This window comes from Lynx canadensis, chromosome F1, assembly GCF_007474595.2.
Source record: "Lynx canadensis isolate LIC74 chromosome F1, mLynCan4.pri.v2, whole genome shotgun sequence".
Lineage (NCBI taxonomy): Eukaryota > Metazoa > Chordata > Mammalia > Carnivora > Felidae > Lynx > Lynx canadensis.
The window spans coordinates 26,983,774-27,009,619 of record NC_044319.2 but is presented as its reverse complement, the minus strand read 5'-3'; the positions used below and the strand labels follow the sequence as shown (position 1 = coordinate 27,009,619).

At 50.2% G+C, this 25,846-nt stretch overlaps 1 protein-coding gene across 3 annotated transcripts in view; it reads left to right on the top strand.

The window, feature by feature from the left end:
- The window catches only part of KIAA1614 (KIAA1614 ortholog), a 43,006-nt gene that overhangs the window by 16,060 nt on the left and 1,100 nt on the right, over positions 1-25,846 (top strand). For 2 of the 3 annotated variants that reach the window (XM_030302603.1, XM_030302604.1), the window contains exons 5-9: positions 6,946-8,495; positions 10,102-10,279; positions 11,808-12,066; positions 21,045-21,172; positions 21,816-22,000. In XM_030302603.1, the coding sequence (XP_030158463.1) occupies positions 6,946-8,495; positions 10,102-10,279; positions 11,808-12,066; positions 21,045-21,172; positions 21,816-22,000 (2,300 nt within the window). The remainder of the gene's footprint in view (positions 1-6,945; positions 8,496-10,101; positions 10,280-11,807; positions 12,067-21,044; positions 21,173-21,815; positions 22,001-25,846) is intronic. The other variant, XM_030302602.1, reaches the window with a different exon arrangement.

Sequence of the window (25,846 nt, the reverse complement as noted above, 5' to 3'; positions counted from 1 at the left end):
TGCTGGCTGTGTGCCTTTGGGGAAGTCTCTGTGCCTCAGTTTTGTCATCTGCAAAATGGGAATTGTAATGGTGCCAGTCTTACAGGGTTGTTGTGAGGATTATATTGAGTCAGTACGTGTAAGGTGTTCAGAACTGTGCCTGGGGCATAGCGAGTACTATGTGAGTGTTACCTCTTACCAGTAATCATTTAGTTAACCGGGTGTAGGAAATGTGAGAAGGGAAGGCATCCAAGGGGAAGCCCAGGGTTCTGACTGGGTGTCTGGAGGTTTGGTGGGGCCTTAGCCAAGGAATGAAGTTCAGGGTCACGCTTTAGAGGAGGTTGCCCTCCAAATGGAGGAAATGTTCATCAGGCATTTGGATACAAGATCTGCAGAGGAGGAAAAGAGGTCAGAATGGCAGAGTTGGGCATTACCCTGCTTTCCTGATGCTAGAGCCGTGGGTGAGGGCAAGTTCACTGGGGGTGAAGAGGCAGGCAGAGAACAAGTTGAAGGACATTCAGACCAGCCCTTCACATATGTGGCTGTTCCTGGAGTGACATCCCATCCCCATTCCCACCTGCCATTCCGTGTGCCATGCCCCTCCTGGAACACCCTGCACGTGGAATGCACACCCCAGGGCCGGTACACCTGGTGGACCTGACACGGGGCTGCCAGCCCATGCCAAATTGTGCCTGCCCCAAGCAGGGCACCTGTGCTTTTGTCACGATGATGGGCATGCTGGGTGTGCTGGTTTCCATCACTGTGTGATACTGGAGGAACAGAGGATTCTCAGTGGAACTGGGCCATATGCTCTTTGATGGGAGACACTGAGCCTGTGCATTGAAGGCCGTGGACTGTCATGGCACCATTGAGATGACTCCAGCATAAGCAGAGGGCTGAGGCCTGCCTCTGAGTTCAGTGTCATTATGACCCCCCTATGAGAGGGGTTCAGGAGATCCTAAATCTGGGCAAGCTGTGCCAAAAAGACTATCCTTTTCTTTCCACATTTTTGCCTTGTCTCACTCTGGTTGGAGGAGACTAGTTAGGAATGGGCATGGCTTCTCTGAAGCATTCTAACTATTCTTCTCTTCATATATATGGAGCTCAGAGCCTTAGACTTTCACAGAGTCCTCTGTTCCACCTTCTGTAGGTTACTTAGGTTGGGCTGGGTAGTCTCAAAATTGGCAGGACTATTTGCAAAACAGACGTGACTGTGTAAATGTGCTCTTGGACACTTCCTCTTCCCCAGATTAGGCGAGCAGCTCATCACAACCCCAGTCGCCAACCTTAAAGTATGTTCCCTTTTGTCAGGCTGTCCCCTGGCCATAGAAATGCTATAGAAATGCAAGGTGACCCACTTTAGCAGCTGCCGTGTCCAGAAAAGAATTACTTTGACTTGGCAGCCCTGGTGAATCCTCAGAGGGTGCAGCTGAAAAATCAACGCCAGATGGCTTGCTGCAGATGCTTCTAAAGGTTATGCTTGTCAAATCACCCTGGAGAGCCATGCTGAGTTAACATGGTGATGCCACACAGGCCCCAGGCCCGAGTCAGATGCAGGAGCACCCCCGCACCCTCCCCCCCGCCTCAGCCCAGGGGCATCACTCCTTCCACAGAGCAGCTTGGTAAAAGATGGGTGGAAGAGTGGGGGCAGGTAGAGCAGTCTCCGGAAGGCCTTCTTTATCCTCGGCCAGGCTGGAGGTGGCCGGGGCAAGCATGGACAGACAGGCTTTTCCAGGAGGTGAAGACGTATCAGTAGCTTCATTTTCTGGAAGCAAATCAGCGTAGAAATTGAGCAGCTCCCGGAAACACAGTCTCTTGCTATTTTGGGGACAGGCACACCTAGGTTGGAATTCCTAACACCAGGAAGGCACAACACGTCAGCAAGATGCAGGACCTGGGAAGGTGACCCACGAGGGCTGTCATCCTGTGTCAGCAGAGGCGTGTTAAGACAGTAGAGCTTGTGTAGGTTGCGTTGATTGTGTGGTTGGCACAGCGTTGCTGTAGGAAGTGGGCCTCCAGAAAGGGGCCTTCCCACAGAGGCCATATCAACTCCAGGTACTGGGCCAGACGGTCCTCTCCGAGAGGGGTGACGGTTGAGGCAGCTTGGGGAGCTTCGCAGGTATGGTTTGCTACGGAAGGGTCTTTGCTGTGCAGTTGTCTCCAAAGCCCTCAGCGTACCTGTGTGGCGTGTTCCCAGCACTGCTGGCAGAGGCCTCTGGTTTCAGCAGTGGAGTTGAAAGTACCTTCTGTGATCAGACTCCCCTTCATTTCTCCTTTTAGAACAAAAAATGTTATTTCTACCTTTGGCATGAATTCCAGGATGACTCAATTCACCATCTTGTATGGAAAAGTTAAGGTCACTGATGCGGCTGATGGCACCTGGACTCCCTTATTAGGTTAGAAATGTACTGCCTTTAAAGTTGGGCTTTCTTCTTCCTCCCCCAAAGTATAGCCCACACCCTGTCAGCATAGCAGGGCAGTGCCATCTGGGGCCTACAGAGGGGTCGCCGTGTGCCGGCCAGTGTACCGAGTCTCCTGGTGAGCCTCTCCCTGCATTGGGTGGGCCTGGCCACCAGGGTATCCTGCCTGCCTGTGTGTGTGTGTGTGTGTGTGTGTGTGTGTGTGTGTGCACGTGCGCGTATACGTGCCTGCAGATATTGGGGTGGGGGGGGGATTCTGCTTAGTAGGGTGCCTCTTGTTTCTGGGGGAGGAGAGGTGATGCTGTTTCTCTGGCAGAGCCTCCTGTTCCTGGGCAAGAATGCCCTGGGGAGCTGACCCAGGAACCCCACATGCACGTGACCAGAGTGATTGTCCCACTGCGCCTTCCTCAGATCCTGAGAGGCTGAAGACATACAGGTGCAGGTGGGATCCTCAGGGGCAAGAGCTTGGGGCTCCAGTGCCTCATAGTCAGCAACAGAAAACTGTCACCAGCACAGGGATCAGGGGGGCCACCCCAGCCATATTGAGACAAGCAGGGAGACCCTGAACCATCCTCATCAGGGGTGATCCTAGTGAAGAACTTCACATCTCTGCTGTGAACCCCTCTCTGAATGCAGACCCACATTATGACTTTTGGGGGTGCTAGGCACTCTTGCCTTCTCTGCCTTCCTCCATAAAAAAAAGGTTAAAAATTCTAGTTTCTGACCATGCTGGTTTAAAAGGTATCATATGTTTTCTTGGACTTAAGAGTTTGTTTTCTTCTGACTTGAAGACAAATGACTTTCATGGGTCCCTGGAAGTGTCCCAGCCCATAGACACTGTGGCTGCTGTGCCTAATGGATAAATTGGCCCAGCCTGAATGTGAGTTCCAGAAAACAGGATGATGGACAACTCTGCAGTATTCCTCAAAGCAGCCCTTTTAAGCACAGACTCTGCTCCAGTCTCAAAGCAGGAAGATCAGTTGCTTAGCAGTAGTTCTTTAAAAAAGGAAATTCCTCCTGGAGCAGTGCTCATTGAGAGAAAACACTGGAGTCAGGAGTATCGGCAGATGTGCAGGCCCCCATCACCCACGGCCTCCTAGGGCAGGGTAAACATTTAGTGAACGCGTAGCCGCAGCCTCCAGGGAGGGTTCCAGGGAGTGGCACTTTAAGCTGCATGATTTAGGAAGTGCTCACTCCCCCTTGTGTGCACTGGGGGTGGGGACACAGTGCTATGGCATGGTGGAACCTTGGCTCTAGCTTTATCCTGCCAGCTCAGCATTCACAGTTAGGTGACCACCAGCCCTGCCCCTCTGCAATCAGAGGCCTGGGGTCCAAGGTTTGAGCCTCTTGTCTGTCTGACATGGCACAGGTGAGGGAGTGCCTTAAGCTCCCAGCCATAGCTGGCTCCCATGGAGTTTTGCAGAGAATCAGTCTTGGACAATTTAACTCTAACCTCTCAGACCACCCGTTGATTCCAAAGTGTATGCATTTTTTATACATTGTATTCCACTCCCTCAGCAATCCAGACCATTCTAATCCGTCTGGATTGTGAGGCTCGTCAGTGGCTTTGTCAAGGCACAGAGGAGGGGATGGTTAGCAATGGCCAGTGACACCCCCAGGGCGCAGGTCATGTTCACCTGAGCCAGACAGGCAATGCCATTGATCCATACACAAAGTACAGCTGAGAAGGGACACACTGTCTGGTCCAGTAAATGCTGTGAATAGGTTTAGATGTCAGCCGGTTCAATGGCTACTCTTCCCACTGGCTAGCATGTTTTAATAGTAATTGTTAAGCATGTATGTTTTCTTCCTGCTGTTATCTGAACTGCTTTTCTTTTAATTGCGTACCATATTTGTCTTTCTGTTGGGTAGCTATAAACTTGGTGAGGGAGGAACTCGTATTAAGACAGCCTTTTTGAAAGCACTGACACCCTTCTTCCAGAATCACTGAAGCATCTCATTAGGGGAAGGATTAGTAAATCCACTAATTGTCGACATACATTTCATTATAATCAGTTGTTGGGAGTCTAGGCAAGCTTGAGCAAACAGTGCTATGTACATACAGTGTGCTATTGGAGGAGAGTTCACTTCTCTGGGGAGAGGGAGGGGAGAGGAGGAGGAAGGCAAGGATAGGAAAGGCTTCGTAGACACTTTGAGGACTAAAAACAGCAACATAACACATGAAGTATGCCAGTATAGGTAGTTGTGTATACACAACGGGTATACTTCTGGGTACTTGGAAAGAAATAGCAAGTCCCTAAAATCCAGGCTCCTCCCCAAATAAAACTTGACCACCAGCATGGTCAGTGTCTAGTTCTATTTTGCGGCTCCTTCTGAAGGAGAAAAAATATCCACAGCTTGCCTTTTCAGCTGCTCAGGTGCCGGTCAGCCTAGAAACTGGTCTTGTGTGGCCTCTCCTTTATAGGAATGAGGAGGGACCATGTGGTCATGGCAGTGCCTTCCAGCACTAACATCTTGTGAGTCTGTCATAACAAATGAGTGGTACAGGTGTTCATGGGAAGGAGATAATATCATGGTGTATTAGTCAGGTTTCTTCAGAGAAAACCATCAGAGAAAGAGCCAACAGACTGTGTGTGTGTGTGTGTGTGTGTGTGTGTGTGTGTGTGTGTGTTTCTCCATATATATATGGGGAGAGAGAGAGAGAGATTTATTTTAAGGAATTGACTCATGTGATCATGGAGGCATGGTAAGTCCAAAATCTGCAGGGTAGGCTGGCAGGCTTCAGACTCAGGGAAGATAGCAACTCAAATCTAAAGGCAGTCTACTGGCAGAATTCTTTCTTGCTCAGGGAAGATCAGTGTTTGTGCTGTTAAGGGCTTCAACTGATTGGATGAGGTCAACCACGTCGTGGAGGGTAATCAGCTTTATTCAAAATCCACCAATTTAAATGTTAATCTTATTCAAAAATGTCTTCACAAAAACATCCAGAATAATGTCTGACGAAGTCCCTGGGCATTGTGGTACCAATGAAGTTGACACATAAAATTAACCAGCACACGTGGTGTCTATACAACAGGTAACATTTAACAAATAGGATTCAAATGCAGGCAGGTCAAGAAAAAAAGTCTTCAGGATCTGATGCAAGAGTGCTGCATGAGGTGCACGAGGCAGGAGTCTGGTGACCATACAAGTGGCCGGGCGGCAGGACAGAACTGGGGAGGAAAACAGTGAGGAATGTGGAGGGCCTCTGTTTTTACCATAAAGACCTTGAACTTGATCCTGTGCCCCCTTGGGGGATGGTTTGATGAAGCTGTGCTTCGGGAAGACTGACAGGAGGCAGTGGGGGCTGGATACGAGGCAGGGGCCCAGTGCGAGTGATAAACGATAAATGAGAGAAAAGGTGCGAGTCCCAAACACTTAGCAGTAGATTGGTGCGACGTCACTGTAGGGAAACGGAAGGGAAAGAAGAGCCCTACTTAGGTGGCCTTTGATAGGAAATGCGGGGAGACTCAGATTACCTGGCTCCAGGGGGCCCCCAGGGTGAGATTTAGACAGGTGTTTTCCAGAGTGGACAGGACTTGACCGCCAGCACAGTGTTTCCCAGAGCAAAGGTTGGTGACAGAATGCAGAGGTTCTTCCTAGCACAGTACTTGTCCTCATAGCTTTTCTCCAGCATGGAAGGGGCTGTGGGGGGGGCAGGGGGGCGAGTACAGAAGGTGGGCACTGAAACAGACAAGAGAGTCCAAGGAGAAACATGGGTGTCATTGTCTAAATTCTGTCTAACCAAGATGATTAGGAACCCAGAGTGGACACTTTTGGGAGCAAGAATGCTTAGAAAGCCTGACATCAGGTCCCACACAGTCTGTGTAGAGACTTATAATTCACTCTTCCCATTAAATCTTTAAAAAAAATTTTTTTTTAAATGTTTATTTATTTTTGAGACCGAGAGAGACAGAGCATGAACAGGGGAGGGTCAGAGAGAGGGCGACACAGAATCCAAAGCAGGCTCCAGGCTCTGAGCTGTCAGCACAGAGCCCTATGGCGGGCTCGAACTCACAGACCGTGAGATCATGACCTGAGCGGAAGTCGGACGCTTAACGGACTGAGACACCCAGGCGCCCATTCCCATTAAATCTTTATAGCCAAGTACAACACTGGGAGAATTCATCACTACCAGATGCCCATGAACGCCAGGCTCACTTCCTCTTGAGTGGAGTGTGTGTATGCAGGCACGTGCACACACACACACACACACACACACACACACACACACACACACCATGAGGATTTTGCTATCATCCTTCCGTATATCCCGTGTTCAATGTAATGTTTTATTTTGGCTCAGGCTGAGCCAGGCAACAGAAGGAAAGCCAAAAGTAAAGAAGCTCCTGTTGATTTTGTTTAGCGCCATGTCTCAGCTTCAAGATGGGCTTGGAAGCTACTCTGGTTTACTGCCTGACTCCCCAGGAACGTGGTGTGGGGTAACTGGAGTCATATTACCACGGAGCACCTTGGAAGCTCTGTACCCCGTGGTGCCGTCCTCCCCATCTTCTGTCACCTGTCTGTTCCTGTTTCCCCCCCGCAGAGACGGCCGGAGAAGCCCAGCCCTGGACCCGAGGATGACCTTCGCCTGCAGAGACAACCTCCAGAACGGGAACACGAGTGACTCCTCCAGCGGGGAGTCCACCAGCGGGCAGTGGCCGAAGCGGGGCACCTCCCCGTCCCGCGTCCGCTTTGAGGACGAGTCCGCCGGCGACGCCGAGTCCCGCTACCTGGAGCGGCTGCAGCAGCGCCAGGACCAGGCGCGGAGCTGCGCGCTGCAGGCGCCGGCGGGCCAGGGTCCCCTGCGCTCCAAGCCCGACCTCGCTCACTACGTCAACAGGGGCTGCGCGCGCAGGGCCGCCGGCGAAGGGGCGCTCTGCAGGCTGGTGGGCCTACTGGACCGGAAGGCCGTCCCGGACGGCGAGAGGAAGTGCCGAGCCTGCGGCAGCCGCATCGACGACCGACGGCCCACCCAGGCGAAGGCGAGCCCGGACCCGAGGTCCCTCCAGGAACGCGACCGTGGGGCGCAGGGGGTGCTGGCGGAGCCCCTTAGCTCTTGGGCCCCGACCCCCCCCTCCAGGCTCCTCCCTGCCAAGCAGGGGCTCCACACGGAATGGATCCGGGAAACGCACATCGGAGACTCGGTGCGGCCCGAGGAGGTGGACTCCGCCCTGGACAGCACGGACACCTCCGACAGCTGCAGGACCGACAGCGAGGAGGCTGGGACCTCGCAGCCAAGCAGGGCCCGTGGCCCGGCCCGAGGCAGCGGCCCGCGTCTGCGGGGCGCCAGGCCTCGGGGAGGCCCCAGGTGGTTCCGGAAGGCTGAATCTCAGCTGCCCAGCAGCCCTCAGACCCCTCACTACTCGCCTGGGGTTGATCACGTGGAGGTTGCAGATGAGGTGAAAGAAGGCAGAGGACACCCTGAGGGGACTCTGTTTGCCAGAGAAGATGCTTTCCCTCAGCCTCCTGTCCTGGAATCTAAAAGGGCTTCCCTGGGATCCCAGTGGCAGCCTGAAGCCGGGCTGGGAAATCACTGGGTTCCCCCGGTGGATTCCAGGGCTCTGTGCAGGACAGCCTGTGCCCCGGCATCTTCCATGAAGCTGGGGTCCTCAGCGCCAGCCAGACAAGCCCGGGATATAGAAAATCATGAGTCTCTGGAGACTGTCTCTGCTTCCTCCCTGCGACAGAGCCATGCAGAGCCCTCTGCCCTGCACCAGGCCCAGCAGCTAACCTCTTTCTTCTCCCCTGGAGGCTGGGTGCCAACCCCTCCACCTTCAAGGAAAACCACCTCACCTGTGTCTCACAGGAAGGCAGCCCTGCCTGGGTCCAGCAGGCTGGGTGAGCAGGGAGAGCCTGTGGACACCCCTCTGCCTCCTTCAAGAAGTGCAGTTCCCAGGACCTGTGAGCTCTCACCCACGCAGACCCAGCCCTACAGCCCCCAAGTCAGTCACCCACTGCTGGCCCTGTCCACCAACAGCTGCAACGAGAGCATGCCTCTGGGGCTGCAGGGGCCCTGGGGAGGAGCCATGGGTGAGCGCAAGGTGGACAGGGGCTCCTGCAGCCAGGAGCCGCCTCTGGAGAAACACAGCGATGGTAAGCAGAGACCCCAGGCCAAGCACTCTGAGTTATCTTTACTTTTCATCTTAATAGATGACATAGCTGTGCACCCTCCCAGCAGCTCTTCAGAGCAGTAGCAGGTGTTCCGGAAGCTATGGGGTCTGTGGACTGGCTGCAAGACTCAACATCAGCCTGGAGGCAGATTAGCCAACTCTTGGTGGGGGGAGGCAGAAGGCAGGGAGCAGGAAGTGGCAACAGCTCCAGATTTATTATTTGCTTAGAGCAGTAAATGCCTAATAATCACATGGTTGAGGCCCTTTCCTTCAATATCTTCATTTCATTCATTCATTCATTCATTCATTCATTCAACACTGAGCACCTATTACATGCCAGGCACCACCATACCAGGCACTGTAGGGAATGCATAAGTGCATTAATTCAGCAGGAGTCCTGCCTTTGAGACTTTCTGTGGCCGGACAGACGTGCTGTCTGGAGGATACAGTGACCAGTGGGCAGAGCCCTTCCAGACCCCAAGTAGCCCCCCTGGGCAGGCTCGTGGTTTCAGCAGGCAGGGCTGCAGAAGTGTGTCGGGCATCAGTAGCCTTAGGCTCTGATCCCTGATGCTGTGATGTGAGGTGAGCGACTTGGCCATTCACTCGTAGGCAGAGATAGCAGGTCTGCGCCACATAGCCTCTCCTTAATGTGTCCATGACTTGATGTGTCCCCGGGGCTGGGACGGCTGGGGAGGGAGCCAGGGCTTGGAAACACAGTGGAGGAGGAGAGGGCAGAGAGCTGACAGATTGTGCTGACCTTACTGAGGATGTGGATGCCAAGCACTGCCACCCCCAGGTGTGTTGGCCCCCCCCCTTGCTGCGCAAGGGGACATAGACGTTTTCCCTCACCCTCCCTTGCTCATGTGAACCTGAAGAAAGCAGGCACTACCTTGAGCTGCCTTCTGCCCTGTTCTAAGGTGTAGTCTCCTTCCATGGGGTGGGCTCTGGGCCAGCTGCTGACCACCTCTAACCACTCCTGAGGAGCTTCTATTCCACCAGCTGCTGGCCTTTCTGGGCAGCCTGGCCATTACCTCCTCAGACTCCTCTTGTCATTAGCCAGGAGGTCCTGGGCATGCCACATAAGCCCTCTGTGCTCCAGGCTTCTCTGTGACCCGGGGTAATAATAGAACCTATCTTCTAGGAACCCATGAAATAGTCTCTGCAGAGTGTTTCATTCATTGCCTGGCACATCAGAAATGCTCCAAAAATGGCACTTGTCACTAAAACTATTAGACGTCACATCCGGCAAGACTGTGGTTTTCATCCCAGGAATGCAAACTTTCCCTGTTCCCAACTGTCTTGATGCGTTTTCCCGTGTCTCCTGATACAGGAGGGACACGACTTACCACAGCTCCATCGCTGCACAGACATTTCTGAATCATCTGTGTGCCAGGCGCTGTGCCGCGGGTGATGGGTTCTGGCAGTAAACAAGACCCCTCATGCCCGGCCTGCTTTGTGGGTGCCTGACCACTGCCTCCACTGCTCTCCTGGGGCCCCCAACTCTCTCCAGCTTCCTCTGGCTCTCCTGCCTCTGTTTTTGGGCATGTCCCCTCCCCTGACCATGACCTGTGGTGGTGGCTCTGTGACAGGGAGGGCTGCGGCTGTTGCAGGAGGACTCCAGGGCTTTCTCGGCTCAGCAGCTGTTGGCATTGTCAGCTCCGTGGGCATCACCCTCTCCCTGGCCTCAGAGGAGTCAGAGTCCAGCCAGGAACCAGAGGGAGGCCTGCAGAGGACAGAGTTAAGTTCCAGAGGGCATGTGTCAACCCGGTGAGTAATGGGAGCAAGAGCCCTGGCTGCAGGAGGTGGGGGAGCGGGGGCACTGGGTGGGAAAAGAGACCCTCCCCCCCCGCCGGCATGACTGACCTCACTGCTCCCAAATCCTTAGAGGGTTCCTCAACTTATTCTGGGAATGGCACCGTAACACTTCTCTCCCAGCCATTTTTCAGTCTGAGGTACTTGCTTATTCATTCACCAGGCCTCACGCTCCAGGTACTGTGCCGGGCACAGCTGAGCAGTCAGTCCCAACCCTCAGGGTGCTCCCAGGATGGGGCTGTTTGAGAGGGCTTGTTTCTGACTTGGACGCAGAGGAAACAGGCCGGCATCCACCTTTCCGTTCTGTCCTTTAGTGCGGAGGGTCTGAGTCCTGGCCCTGGGGCCCCGGAGCCTCGGTGAGCCAGTGCTCTGGCCAGGCCCTTCTTTTCTGCACTACACGCCATTCCTGGCACCCCCGAGAGCCAGCTCTCCCTCGCCAGCGCTGTGTGCTCCCCAGAACTGCAGACCCCTACCTCCAGTTTCCCGGGACGTCTCCACGAGGGTGCCTGAGACACCCTGACGCAACCGATTCCCACGTCCTCTTCCCAGCAGACACGCGATCCACGCGGTGATCCCATCCACGTGCCATCATCTTGGCCACTCCCTCTTCCTTCCCTACCTCCCTGACCCACTGGCATGTCGCCTCCAGCTCCTGCGTCCTCCTTTGTCACCTTCCTCCTGGGTCTGAGCTGCATTACTTCCTCTGACAACTGTCTGCTCTCTGCCTTCACTCTTGCCTCCACACTTCCATCTGCACACAGCAGTCAAAAGGTATCTTTTTAAAACTGCAGTGAAATAATGTCATTTCTCCTGCTTACAACCCCCAATGATTTTTTTTTTCTCCCACTTGGGCTAGAATCCCAGCCCCTTTCCTTGGCTTAAGTGCTCAAGGTAATCTGGCACACCTGCCTTACCTCATCCGGTCCCTCTTTCCCCCTTGCTCGCTGCGTCCCAGTGCTGGTGGCCTGGCCCTGTTGTGTTCTGGAACTCTGAGAGCCTCTTCCTGCCCCAGGGCTATGGCATCGCTGTGGCCTCGACCCAGGATTTCTCACCTCCAGCCTGGGCAGGATGGCTCCTTATCATTCAGCTTCCGGCTTAAACACCATCTTCTCAGAAAGACCTTCCCCGGCCACCCTGTCACTCTCTGCTCGACATTTCTCAACAGTCGCTGTGGTTTTTCTTTGTTCAGTAGTCTGTTGTCTGTAAGCTCCTGAGAATAAGGGCCTTGTCTGTTTACCACAAGCCCCAGTGCCTAGAAGGCAGAGGCTCTGAGGGTCTTGTCTGAGCTCTCTTCCCTAAAAGCCACCCTAGCAGAGCATCCTGCACACGCCCTCTCAGCCTCTCTTTCTGCAGCCGCTGTCTCGGCCTCCACCAGGCCTGGGTGCTGGCCCAGCCGGGGCCCACGGGGCCCTGAGGTGCCGTCTGCCCTGGCCTCTGCCCCTGCCCCCCCGCTGTCCCCTTCATGTCCACCCTTGCATTTCAGAGCATCACCGGGGGTCAGTGCAGGACCCGGCCCGCCCTCCGCTACCCCTTCCGACAGGAGCAAGAAAAGCAGCAGCAGCTTGGCCTCTACCCTGGGGCTGAAAAAGCTCTTCTTGGCCCTGGGCCAGGGCACAAGGCCCAAGCTGGGCAAGGCCCGCAGCTACAGCGTGGAGCAGCTGCGGGCCCCTGCGCCTGGCCCGGCGTCACACACCAGCACCCCCAAAGTGAAGAGAGCCCCATCGTTACAGTCCCTGCATCTGGTGAGTCTGAAGGGCCCCAGCCAAAAGGTGGGCGACACCAGCTGCCCATGGAATGGAAGGTGACAGGAAGAATGAAGTGCAGAGGAGGCCACCTCAGGGAGCCCAGGTGGAGAAGGGGAGGCTACTGGGCTCCCCACAGTTGATCCATGAGACCTGGCTTCCCCTGGACACCATGGGGTGGGCAGCATCCCACGGTTCTGTTCTTCCAGGCAGCTGCCCCAGCACGGGCTCATCCTAACCTCCTCCTCCTCCTCCTCCCCTCCTTCTCTCCCTCAACTCTGCCCCCTCTGCCAAGACCTAGAGTCTACTGCCCGATCATTTCGGAACCTTCTCCATGGTCACAGTGACTCTGTTAGTCTAGCACAAATCACTCCACACCCAGACCAACACAACAGCCTCCTGACTGACATCCCTGCCACGTCTGTCCCCACCTGGTTCCATAGGGGTCCTTCTGATGGGCACATCTGGTCATGCTGCCCCCTTGCTGATCATCTGCCTTTGGCCCCTTTACCACCCACAGGATAAAGTGCAGATCACCTGACCTGGGTGAAGGGCTTCTGTGATCTGCCTTCATCTCTCCTCAGTTGCCTTCTAACACCTGACCCGTTATCTTTGACCTTGCAGTTCTGTAATCAGGCCATACACTCTCTGACTTTGAACCTTCACTTGAAATGTTTCCCCCACCTTCTCTCCCTGCTAACGTCTGCTCATCCATCAACACTTCAGGAATTGCCTCCTCCATGAAGCCACTTCCAATCCTTTCTTGGGCTGAGCTAAGGGGCCTCTGCTCTGTGTTCCCATCTCATCCTGTGCTTCCCTCCTTTAGGGAACTTGCCACGTAGTATTTTAATTGATTTTTGTCTGTCTCCCCTCACTGGGGTGTGAATTCTTTGAGGGAACACCACTTGATCTTTCTCTTCCTAGGACAGGTTCCCCCGCTGTCCGAAAGTAGAGCATTTCCTGTGAAAACTTCCATAAGCCAAAATGGCGTACATCGAAGAAGCAATTACCATTAAGTTATATGGAGAATTTTTGAGCACCCCCCTGACCCAAAAAATAACCTCTTTCAGGCTTTTCTGATACCCTAGGACACATCTTGCTAATGGATACACAAAATAAATCGAGATGAAGCACAGATGCTCACAGACACTGTTCAAAGCTATTGTGGCTTGATGCTAAGATGCTGAGTGGAGTCCCTGGGGGAGGAGCTTGGTGGGGCCACTTTGGGTGCACTGCCCCATAATGGCTCACTGCAAAACAAATGCTGAATGCTATTTTTGCTTTTCACCTCTTTTTGTAAAAGTGAAAATCCCCCGGATTTCTTTTGGTTAGTCAAAACAGGTACTAATGTAGGTCTTTCATAAAAGCAAACTTTCAAAAAGTGGGGGATGCTCCTGTGCTGAGTACAATGGCTAATATATAAATATATGTAAGACACAGTGAATGAACAGGTGAGTCAGTGAGTGTATGAATGAATGCGGGGCGGCTAGCCGAAGGTCTCTCTCCATGTGCTAGCAGATAAACCAACAGCAAATCAACAATGGTGTGCTAACTCCCAACTAAGTTTCTGAAAACCCTGCTCTGTTCCAGGTGTTTCCAGGTATTATGTTTGTTCTTTTGTTCCCTGCCCCTGTCCTTTTTGCAGAGCAACGGCAGGTGATTGTGGTTTGGGGCAATGGAGACTTCCATTTTTCAGGCTGCAGTGGGGGAGAGAATGCAGGCCGAATGAAAATGACATCAGTTTGTCTTGTACCGGGAGCCGTACCTACTATGCGGTCGGTGCTCACTACGTATTTGCTGGATGAATCAATGGAAGGCTAAGAAACAGAAGCAAAGTGATAGTAAGCTGGGCAGAAAAGTCTAGAGTTGATGTCGTGCTCCAGGAATTCACTTTCCTCATGAAGTTAGATTTGTCCCTTGTGTGTCTGAGCCATGGCATCCGGATGTATCACCATCAGAACTTTGATCTCTGTAAACCCTTGAGGGAAATGACCTTGAGGGCCGTTGGTGTGGCACTGAGGTTATCAGCAATGTAAGCTGCGTGGGCAAAGATAGAAAGGAAGCTGGCCAACAAAGGGTGGGAACAAGTGCAGGGCGGACTGAGCATCACAGAGAACTGTTCAAGGAAGATAAAACAAGTCTCTGTCTCACTCAGAAATATTTGTGATGCATCTCACGGGTAACTACCTCCTTTAGACTGTCTTTTACTTCCTTAGACTCTGGAGCTGCCAAATGTGGACAGGTGCTGGCTGGATCTGGTGTTCATGTTCGTGCCCACCTCCTGGGTGGGCAGTGGCCCCGTTCTCACACCCAACCACACTGGTGGCTTCCACAACACCACCCCACCCCCCCACCCCACAGCCATGGCTTTTTGACATTTGACCTTGCATCATCTGGAGTGCTGTCCTCTGTCTTCTCCTTGGGGAACTCCTCGTCTTTCAGGTCTGAGTTAAGCAGGACTTCTCCCAGGAAGCCTTCCTTAATGCTAATATAAGGCTAGGGCCCCCTCTAAACCTCTTGATAACATCACTTACTGCTTGAGAGTGTGGGTTCCAAATGTGATAAATAATATGCATTGTATTTGTTTAAAAGTCTGCTACTCCCTGCCTATGTCTCCACCACCCCCACCCCCACAGTAGCCTCCTCATTGGGTCAGTTTCTAGAACGCAGATCTAATCTTACAACCTTCTGATTAACATCACTCATTGGCTCCTTAGCAGGCCATATACGGTCCTTCCAGTTCCGGCCTCAGGCTCCAGCCCATCTCCTATCACCTCTGCAGCCCAGCCACCCAAACCATGTTCCAGAACATATGCTTTCTGTCGTCTCTCCATGTCTTTGCACCTGCTGTTTCTTCTGCCTGGAGCACCCTTACCAGTCTTCACCCGGGGAGCTCATGCTTCAAGTCTCACTCAGGCATCAGTTTCCCTAGTGTCCCCAAACTTCCTAAACTGGAGTCTCTCTCTGCTTCCCTGCACATCCATCTTTTAGCCCAGCACGTACATGTATTTAGGGCTGTTAACTCACCTCTGCTCACCCCACCTCCACTGATGGGTGAACTCCTTAAGGTATGTTTGTCTTGTCCACCTTTTAATGTAGAATATTTTAAGGTGCATATTTTAAGGAATTTTTTTTTAAAATTCCAGTATAGTTAACATACAGTGTTATATTAGATTCAGGTATAGAATATAGTGATTCAACAATTCTGTTTAATACCCAGTGCTCATCAGGATATGTGTACATGATATGTGTACTCTTAACCTCCTTCACCTATTTCGACCATCCCCCTACACACCTCCCCTCTGGTAACCACCTGTTTGCTTTCTATAGTTAAGAGTCTGTTTTTTGGTTTGTCTCTTTTTCTCTTTGTCTATTTGTTTTGTTTCTTAAATTCCACATATGATTGAAATCATGTGGTATTTATCTTTCTCTGACTGACTTGTTTTGTTTAGCATAATACTCTGTAGATCTATCCATGTCGTTGCAAATGGCAAGATTGCATTCATTTTAATGGCTGAGTAATATTCCATTATATATATAACCATTTATCTAAGTATCTATCTATATTTATATTTATCCATTCATCTATCAGTGGACACTGGGACTACTTCCATTATTTGGCTATTGTAAATAATGCTACAGTAAAATAGGGGTGCATGTATCTGTTAGGATTAGTGTTTTCATTTTCTTTGGGTAAAAACCCAGTAAGTGGAATTGCTTTTCTATTCTTCCTTCGTTCTTTCCTATTCTATTTTCTATTCTTTTCTGTTCTTCCTTTTCTATTTTTTTGGATTACTTTGAGAAAAATAGTATTAATTCTTCTTTAAATGTTTGCTAGAGGGGCGTCTGAGTGGCTCAATTGGTTAAGCATTCAACCCTTGATTTTGGTTCAGGTTATGATTTCATGGTTTGTGAGCTCGATCCCCACATCAGGCTCCATGCTGACAGTATGGAGCCTGATTGGGATTCTCTCTCTCTCTCTCTCTCTCTCTCTGTCTCTTTCAAAAAAATAAATACACCTAAAAAGTAAAAAATAAATAAATGGTTGGTAGAATTCACCTGTAAAGCTGTCTGGCCCTGTACTTTTATTTGGAGTTTTTTGATTACTGATTCAACTTAATTGCTGGTATTGAGTCTGTTCTAGTTTTCTATTTCTTCCTGATTTGGCTTTGGGAGGTTATATGTTTTAGGAATTTATCTGTTTCTTCTAGGTTGTCCAGTTTGTTTCATAATATTCCCTTATAATCCTTTGTATTTCTGTGGTGTCATTTGTTATTTCTCGTCTTTCATTTCTGATTTTATTTGAATCCTCTCCTCTCCCCCTTTTTTTAAATTTTTTTTTTATGAGTTTGGCTAAAGGTTTATTAGTTTTGTTGATCTTTTCAAAGAACCAGCTCCTGGTTTTATTGATCAGCCAATAAGGATTTTTTTTTAGTTTCTATTTTGTTTGTGCTCTAATATTTATTATATCCTTATATATTGTATCTAATACTTATTATATCCTTCCTTTTGCTTGTTTTGAGTTTTGTTTGTTGCTCTTTTTCTAGTTCCTTTAGTTGTAAGGTTAAGTTGTTTATTTGAGATTTTTCTTGCTTCTTGAGGTAAGCCTGTTTTGCTGTAAACTTCCCTCTTAGAACAGCATTTGCTGCATCCCAATGATTTTGGACCATTGTGTTTTCATTTTTATTTCTCTCCATGTATTTTTTAATTTCTTCATTGATTTCTTGATTGACCCATTCATTTTTTCTTAGTTGCAAGTTATTTAACCTCCATGTATTTGTGTTCTTTCCAGATTTTTTTCTTGTGGTTGATTTCTAGTTTCAGCTAGAAACTAGAAAAGATAAGAAAAGTGGTCAGAAAAGATACATGGTATGACTTCGATCTTTTTGAATTTGTTGAGACTTGTTTTGTGGCCTAATATGTGATCTGTTCTGTAGAATGTTCCATGTGCATTTGAAAAGAATGTGTATTTAGATGGAATACTCTGAATATATCTGTTAAGTCTGTTTGGTCCAGTGAGTCATTAAAAGCCACTGTGTCTTTGTCGATTTTCTGGTTGGACAGTCTGTCCATTGATGTTAGTGGGGTGTTAAAGTCCCCTACTATTATTGTATTACTATCGATTACTTCCTTTATATTTGTTATTAATTGCTTTAAGAATTTGGGTGCTTCCATGTTGGCTACATTAATACTTATAATTGTTATATCTTCTTGTTGGATTGTCCCCTTAATGGTGATATGGTGTCCTTCTTTGTCTCTTGTTACAGTCTTTGTTTTAATGTCTATTTTGTCTGATGTAAGTATTTCTATCCTGACTTTCTTTTCACATCCTTTTGCATGATAAATACTTCTCCATCCCCTCACGTTCAATCTTCAGGTGTCTTTAGGTCTAAAATGAGTCTCTTGTAGGCAGCAGGTCTTGCTTTTTTATCCATTCCATCACCCTATGTCTTTTAACTGGAGAGTTTAGTCCACTTACATTCAAAGTAATTATTGACACATATGTACCATTTTGTTACTTCTTTTGGGGTTGTTTTTGTAGTTCTTCTCTATTCATTTCTTATGTTGCTTTTCTCTCATGGTTTGCTGGCATTCTTTAGTCATATACTTGGATTCCTTTCTCTTTATTTTTTGTGTATGTGTTACTGGTTTTGATTTGTGGTTACTGTTAAGTTTGTATATAACATCTTCTGCATATAGCAGTCCATATTAAGTTGATGGTCACTTCAGTTTGAACCCATTCTTTACTCCTCTCCCCCACTCCATGTTTTAAGTATATGGTGTCATACTTTTCAGCTTTTTCTTTTGTGAATATCTTGACTGATTTTTTATAGATACACTTAATTTTACTGTCTTTGTGCTTCATAGTTTTCTTACTCCTACTTACAGTTTTTCCTTTCAACTCAAAAAACTTCCCTTCAACATTTCTTACAGGACTGATTTAGTGGTCATGAACTCCTTTATCTTTTGTTTCTCTGGGAAACTCTCTATCTCTCCTATTTTGAATGATAGTCTTGCTGTTTAGAGTATTCCTGGCTGCAGATTTTTCTTTCCAGCACTTTGAATATATCATGCCACTCCTTTCTGGCCTACAAAGTTTCTACTAAAAACCAGCTGATAGCCATATAGGGTTTCTTTTGTATGTAAGTGTTTTCTCTTTACTGCTTTTAAAATTCTCTTTATCACTACTTTTTACCTTTTTAATTACTAAGTGTCTTGGTGTGGACTTCAACATTTCATTGGGTTGATTTTGTTGGGGGTTCTTGTGCTTCCTGGCTCTGGATTTCTGTTTCCTTCCCCAGATTTGGGAAGTTTTGTGCCCCCTTTTCCCTCTCTTCTCCTTTTGGGATCCCTATAATGAGAATGTTATTATACTTGATTGTGTTGCTGAGTTTTCTAAGTCTGTTTTCATTTTTTTTTTAATTTTTTTTCTCTCTGCTGTTCAGCTTGATTGCTTTCTATTACTCTGTCCTCCAGGTCAGCGATCCATTATTCTGCTTCCTCTAGTCTACTATTTATTCCTTCTAGTGTGTTGTTAATTTCAGTTATTGAGCTTTTCATCTCTGATTGGTTCTTTTTTATATTTTCTATCTCTTTGTTATGGGTCTGAGGTCCTCCACTCTGTTCTCAAGTCCACTGAGTATGTTTATGACCATTATTTTAGATTCTTTATCAGGCATGTTACTTATCTCCATTTTGTTTAGCTCTCTTGCTGTGATTTTGTACTGTTCTTTCACTTGGGACATATTTCTCTGTCTCCTCATTTTGTCTAATTCTCTGTGTCTGTTTCTGTGTGTTAGGAAAGTCAGCTATGTCTCCTGCTCTTGAAAGTAGTGGCCTCGGGGTGCCCGGGTCATTCAGTTGGTTAAGCATCTGACTTCAGCTCAGGTCATGATCTCACAGTTTGTGAGTTTGAGCCCCATGTCGGGCTCTGTACTGACAGCTCAGAGCCTGGAGCCTGCTTCAGATTCTGTGTCTCCCTCTCTCTCTGCTCCTCCCCCACTCATGCTCTGTCTCTCTCTCCTTTGAAAATAAATAAACATTAAAAATTTTTTGAAAAGAAAGTAGTGGCCTTATGAAGAAGAGGTCTTGTAATACACTGTAGTGTAGTGTCCCCTGTTCCCCAGAACCTGGTGCTTCGGGGGTGTCTCTTATGTGTGTTGCATTTACCTTTCTGTTGTGGCTGAGCTGTTTTTGCCTTTAGTCCAGTTGTCTGCAATGACTGTCTTTACCTGTTGTGGGCAGTGTTTGGCCCCTGTGGTATTAGTGGCCACTCCTGGCCTGCCTTAGGCTTGAGCTAAGTCAGAGTAGGCATTTGCCAGAGATGCAGTAGCACTGAACTACAAGGCTCTTTCTCTGCATTGTCCTCTGAGAAGCTTTTGTTGGTGGGTGGGGCCTATGTCAGATCAGATTGTGGTGCTAGGGCCACACACTGTTGTGTGTGGTTGTTTTCCCCTCTCTTCAGGGTAGGAGTCACTGTCAAGGCTTCTTTACACACTGCCAGACTTGTGGCACCACGTTTGGATGCACTCCGACCGAGGCTTATTGGAGGGGGGCAGGCCCACAGGAGAATGAGGGGGTGGGCAGTGCTGTTAGCAAGTTAGGTGGAGAGTGTCAGCACTGTGCTGGTTCCCCCAGCTGTCTGTGTATCTAGGCTGTGGGGCAGGGGAGGGAAATGGTTCCTATCAACTTTTTTGTTCCTAGAGAATTCTCCCAGAGATCCCTGCCCTTCTAGCACAGGCTCTGAGATTAGTAAACAAATCTCCCTCCCATATACCCCAGGCATTTTTCAAATTGCTGCTTCTCTATGCTGTACCTCAGTGGGGCTGTTTGTTGTGCTGTCTCTTTAAGGGTGGGGATTCAGTTTCCCATCATCTTCCCAAGTCTCCCAGATCCAAGCCCACTGATTTTTCCAGGTGTTAAGCCTCGCTGATTTTAAGAACTGGCAAAATTAGGGGCGCCTGGGTGGCTCGGTCAGTTGAGCGTCCGACTTCGGCTCAGGTCATGATCTTGCGGTTTGTGAGTTCGAGCCCTACAGCGGGCTCTGTGCTGACAGCTCAGAGCCTGAAGCTGCTTTGGATTCTGTGTCTTCCTCCCTCTCTTCCCCTCCCCTGCTCATGCTCATGCTCTGTCTCTCTCTCTCTCTCAAAAATAAATAAACATTAAAAAAAAATTTTTTAAAAACTGGCAAAATTAGGCCCATCTAGTTTTCAAAGCCAAATGTTATGGGGATTCATCTTCCCTGTGCAGGTTCCTCATGCCTGATGTTCCTGATGTGAGGATCTGGTCCCCTTGTCTCTCTGCACCCAGCCTCCCTCCGTCCTTGGGACAGTCCTGTAGGTCCATTTAGCTCCCATGGAAATCTCTACCCTTCCTACCCTCTTGGACATGGACTCTTCTCTACATTTAGTCTACATTTAGCTGTGGAGAGTCTGTTCTACCAGACTTTGGGTTGTTTTCTGGTTATCTAATATGGTGTTATATAACTATATCCATGGGACTAGGTGAGTTTAGGATCTTTGAACTCTGCCATTTTCCCTGGAAGTCCTTAGATAAACATTTTTAATGTGAATAACCATAAAAGGGATACTAAACAATCACAAAATATTTAATATTTTAATTCTAAAATCATATTTATTATTCTGTAGTTAATTTGCTTTCACTTTTTTCTTAGAGAAAATTAGATTTTCATAATCAATGAAATTATTAGTATTCTAGTAGTACTAAGTTATTTCAGGCAAAGAAAATTGAACCTGATCACCTGTATGGGTCCATCTTCTTAAGTAAATCATGGTGATTCCTGATGGGCACTTTGAAGTAGTGACAAAAACTTGTATCATTACTCTCTTAAAAAACCCTCAGGTTCATGGATGGGGTAAGGTTTCTGTCAACTCCCGCATCCCCCACCCCCACCCCCACCCCCCGCCCCGCCCTTTCCATGGCTTTTCTCACCTGCAATATTGGACCTTTACCACCAGGTGTCACCGTCTCACCATCATCGGAAAGCTGTCTCCTTTCAGAACCTCCATTCTCTGCTGAGTGGCAAGGGGGACAGGTCCAGCCTCTACGTGGTGGGAGAGCCAGGGGACCACAGTGCAGATGTCCGGTAAGAGTGGGCAAGTGGTGTAGGAGCAAACTCAGAGCATGGGCAGTGGAGCTATGGGCTTAACTCCTTCCTGCCTCGGGAACCAGAGGAGTCTTGGAACCCACACCTCAGTGCCTTGCCGTGTGCAACTGGGCTCTGAGAAGGTGTGGAGTTGGTGGAATGGGTAGAGTTGGAAGGTTTGATTCCTCTATCCCTCTGCTGTCTAACAACATCCTGAGATCAGAGAGCTTCCTTAGCCCAGTTAAAGATCAGGTTAGAGATCCAGAGATGGGGGCCCCCAAAGAAGCACCTGACCTGGGACCCTGCCTAGAGAAGTCCCACCCACTGATGAGATCCTCTAGCTGCTCTTACCCGGGGCCCCATGGAGGGTCTTCAGGTGGCCTGTTCACCCCTGGAATTTTTATATAACATTATAGCTTTGTTAGATTCTCAGAGAGGTCTCTGCACCCACAAAGATTTGAAATCACGTGTCCAGGCGGGGGTAGCAGGGGGCACCGCTGTGACAACCCTCCAGTTTTGATCCTAGCAGGTTGTTTTTGCTGGTTGAGGCCAGTCAAGAGGCATCTGTCACCTTTAAGGTGGGGAATGGTGGGGTCCTAGTGCCCAGCCCTCCTTGCACTCACTGTCTCCGGTCCCCTGGCAGGCCAGCCAAGGCCCCACCCCAGCGTGCCCTCAGCGTGGAGGATGTGAGCGCCCCCAGCCAGGCGCGCACAGTGGGTCGTGTGGTGGAGGTGTTCCCAGATGGCACAACCCAGCTGCAGCTACAACGTTCCCCAGAGGGCACTTTTGGCTTCTGTGTGGCCTCTGGGAATGGGCGCCGGGACTCAGGTAAGCCCCCCCCCCTTTCTGGGCTCCACATCCCTGGGGCCTTAGTAAACCACAGCAATGCCTTTTGGCCATGATCATTTCCAGTCTGTGGCTGAGAAGTGGAGCTCTCAATGCAGACAGCCTCTTAGCAAAAGGACTGGAATTCTCCCTTCAGGCACTCTTCTGGAAGGGTCTGGTGTGGGGCTGCTGGAGGGGGCAGAGATAGCAAGCCTGACTCCAGTGCCCCTCTGCTCTGTGCTGACGTCTTGAAATCAGAATCTTGAAGGCCATCTTTTTGTTGTAGTGCCCAAGGGAGACTGTGCCTGCTGGTTCCCGGCGATCCCTTTGATGTGACTGATGTGTTTAATGGTTCCCTTCCTCCAGCTGCTGAGTATGTCTGGGCATGTGGAATGTGCCTGCCTGTCTGTGCGTCCAGGTCCCTCCCTCGGCGCTGGCTCCAAAGGGTGATGTTCACAGGGATCCTGCCCTGGCTGCACTCTGCTGAGGAGGGTTTAGTCCTGTGCTTTGATCTCCTAGGTCAAAGTCATTTAACCTGGGAAAAATCTGCTCACTGCCAGATATGCAGACTACAGCAAGTTCTGACATCTGATCCATCATTCATTGTTTCAACACGTTTATACTGAGCACCTACTAGGTGTTTTAGATGCTGGGTATCTGGCAGTAAACAGAACAGACAGAACTCCTGTCCTCAGGAGTCCACATTCCAGTGAGGGAGACAGACTATATCTACAAAAAGGTTTGCATTTGTATACGTTTTGCATTATATGTGCCAGAGAGCCGAAAGTACTGAGACACAAACCCAAACAAAGCAGGGTAAGGGCCCGAGAGATGGGAGTGCCTGTGGGAGCAGGGGGCGACAGCTTTTCTGTGCAGAGGACACAACGGCACTTACAGGAGTGAAGGAGCAGCAGTATGGTGTCTGGAGAAAGAGCGTTCCAGGCAGAGGGAAGGGGCTCGAAGAGGCCCAGAGGGTGGGAATGAGCTTGGCTGTCAGAAGACCTGCAAGGAGGTGGATCTGGACAGAGCGGCAAGAGGAAGAGACAGCGCTGAGCCCAGAAGGGCTTTGGCTTTCCCGCCAAGTGAGCTGGGAGCCACCAGGGGCTTGGAGCAGGGACTATTGTGCCCTGATTTGTGCTTGTAACACTGTCGCTGACCAGCTGCTGGACTGTGAATGGACGTTAGTGGGTTAAAGGTGGACCAGGGAGACCGGTTTTAAAGTTATTTCAGTGGAAAAACTTGACAGTGGCGACTTGGGCTGGGGGGGGGGGGCAGCGGAAATGGTGAGAAGTGGTTGCATTCTGGTTGACTTGAAGGCGGTTTGACTCAGTTTGCTGATGGATTTTCTATGAGCGTGAGAGGAAGAAAATGAGTTTCTCCCCACTCTAGACCTTAGGAGGGTACAATGACCTCACAGGGAGATGGCATTTGTGAACCTATACTGATCATCATACAGCAATCAGTGGACTGTTAGCTACTCCACCTTTTCACTCAGCTTCCTCCCTCCTCAGGTGAGAGGCGGTCGCCTCCCAGAGGGGCGGTACAGAGGCATAGAGTTAGACAACACGGCATGGTTCGTACTCCAGAGCCTCTGCTGGCTGTGTGACCTTGAGCAGGTTACTTAACCCCTCTGAGCCTCAGTTCTCGAATCTCTAAAATGAAAATAATAAAACCTACCTGGAAGAGTCATAAGGAGCGTCCAGTGATGTGCATAGGAAAATGCCCGGCTCTTTTCTCCCCTTCCCTCTTCAGAAAGAGAACTTGTATTTGGGGAGAACTCCAACAGGGACCACCGTGATCTGTACCGCCTGTCCTTGTGAGGTCACACACAACCAGACATGGTGCTATGCGCCTCATGCTCCCCAAAAGTCCCGTTAGGCCCCTTTGCAGACAGTGGGAGCCCCTCCCCCACCTGTCATGGAGTTGATGTCAGATGGGCAGGGGTCTGTAATGACCAAGGGCTCCTTGGGCTCCGCCCTGGCCTGCCCCCCAGGGCACCCCTCCCCTGGGTTGGTACGACCTCTCCCCTGCCCTGCTCCTGCTACAGTTGGCCATCGGATATAACACAGAGATCCGCAGGCACCCGGAGCATGACTGGTCCTGGGGCCTCCTTGCCACAGACTGGCCTCCAACAGCCACGGCTCCACTTCTGCTGGGCCTCAGGCGGTCCGTGAGCTGGGCTGGTCTGCATTCCCCGCTAAAACGTCAGGATGCTGGGGTTCACTTGCTGGCTGTCACATCCGATTGTATACAAGCATTTGAGAACAGCAGGCTTTGTCTTCTGCTTCTGAGTACCATAGAGACCATACATGCTTAACAAAGGCCATTTCCAGCAGGCAATAAATACCTACAACAGCGGTCTCTCCGTCACATTTTTGTCATGACTTTCCATTGTGAAGCCTACCTCAGAGACTCCTCGAGAACGCTGGCACGACATCAGTGTCTGTCTGGTCCAGCTCTGGCCGCTACATGCTTCTGGGGTTTCTCATCACTCTGCACCCGCCTGTCTGCTGTAGGGCAGCCATTTCTGTAGGCAGCACACTGCCTCCCCCACGCTACCAGCACACTGACGAGGCAGGCAAGCGGGTAGAGCCCCCAGATGGAAGAGGTGGAAGATGGGGCCGGGAGAAAAGCTTCACACAGCGGATGGCAGGCAGGCGGGCGGGCAGGGAGGCGACCCTGCGGCAAAGGCACCGATCGGCCAAGAAGCACCTAGAGGGAGTTCCACGACTCAGCCCCGGGAGAGGGAATGTGTCAGAAGATTGGTTTTGCCAAACTCAGAGTTATCAGCCTTCAGGTGCTTTAAAGGAGATGGTGGTGCTTCCAGACTCCCATTTCAGTGGGCGGCTTTGGACAGCTTGCTTTCTGTTGGGGCCAGAAGCTGGGCTGAGCAAAGCTCCTATGGGGCTGTGGGGAGCAGAGGGAGGACCTCCCCTGGCCGGAGTGTGTTAAATGCCTTCAGGCCAGAGTCGGAAGAACGGGGTGAGGTGCCCTATGCGGCCCTTTCTAAGGACGCTGATTCCAGGAAGAGGAGTAGAGAGCAGCGTGCAGGCCAGGCCAGCCCGGGCTGGGCAGCGGTGAGGGTGTCTCCGGTGGGGCTGAGCTGCCCACTGAGTTCCACAGGTGATGTCTGCTGCACACAGTCCGCACCCCAGGCTTGTGCTCTCAGATACCTGCGTGCACTCAGCCTGTGAAGCAGGGTGGTGGCCAGCTTTCCCTGAAAGACCCTTTAATCTCTAAGTCCAAGGGGAGTCTGAAAGGTTTTCGGCAGAAGTTGAGGTGAGAAGGGTCCCTCAGCAGGACTCCCTGCACTGTGTAGCCAGGAGAGGCAAGGGGAACTCAGCCTCGCCAGCCCCAAGCCTCCACAGGGCCTGCTCCACTGACGTGGGTTTGCCAAGTCGGACCCAGGGAAAGGGGAAGAAGCAGGCTCTCTCCAGCTCGCTCTGCACCTAAGAGACCCAGGGGATGTGGTCATACTGGCCAGCAGGGCCTTCTTAGGGGCAGTGTGGGGGACAGGATGTGTGTGAATAAAGGTCAAGTGAGCCACCACATCCAAGGAAGATTGAGGCTAGTGCTAGTCCTAGACAATAATAGGAAGCAAACCAGATTTGCATTTGACCTCAGCCACGTTCATTACTCCAGTGAGCCTTCCTACCACTCCAGCTACTTGAAGACAGCAACTTGATCGTATTTATGAATCCTACCTAGCACAGTACCAGGCACATAGTAGGTCTTTTTCTTAATTTTCGAACATCAGTTTCCTCCTTATTCTACAATCAAAGCTCATCCCAGAAAAAGATAAGGTTAGTTCATTCACACTGGGGTACACACAAATAATAACAGCTTAAA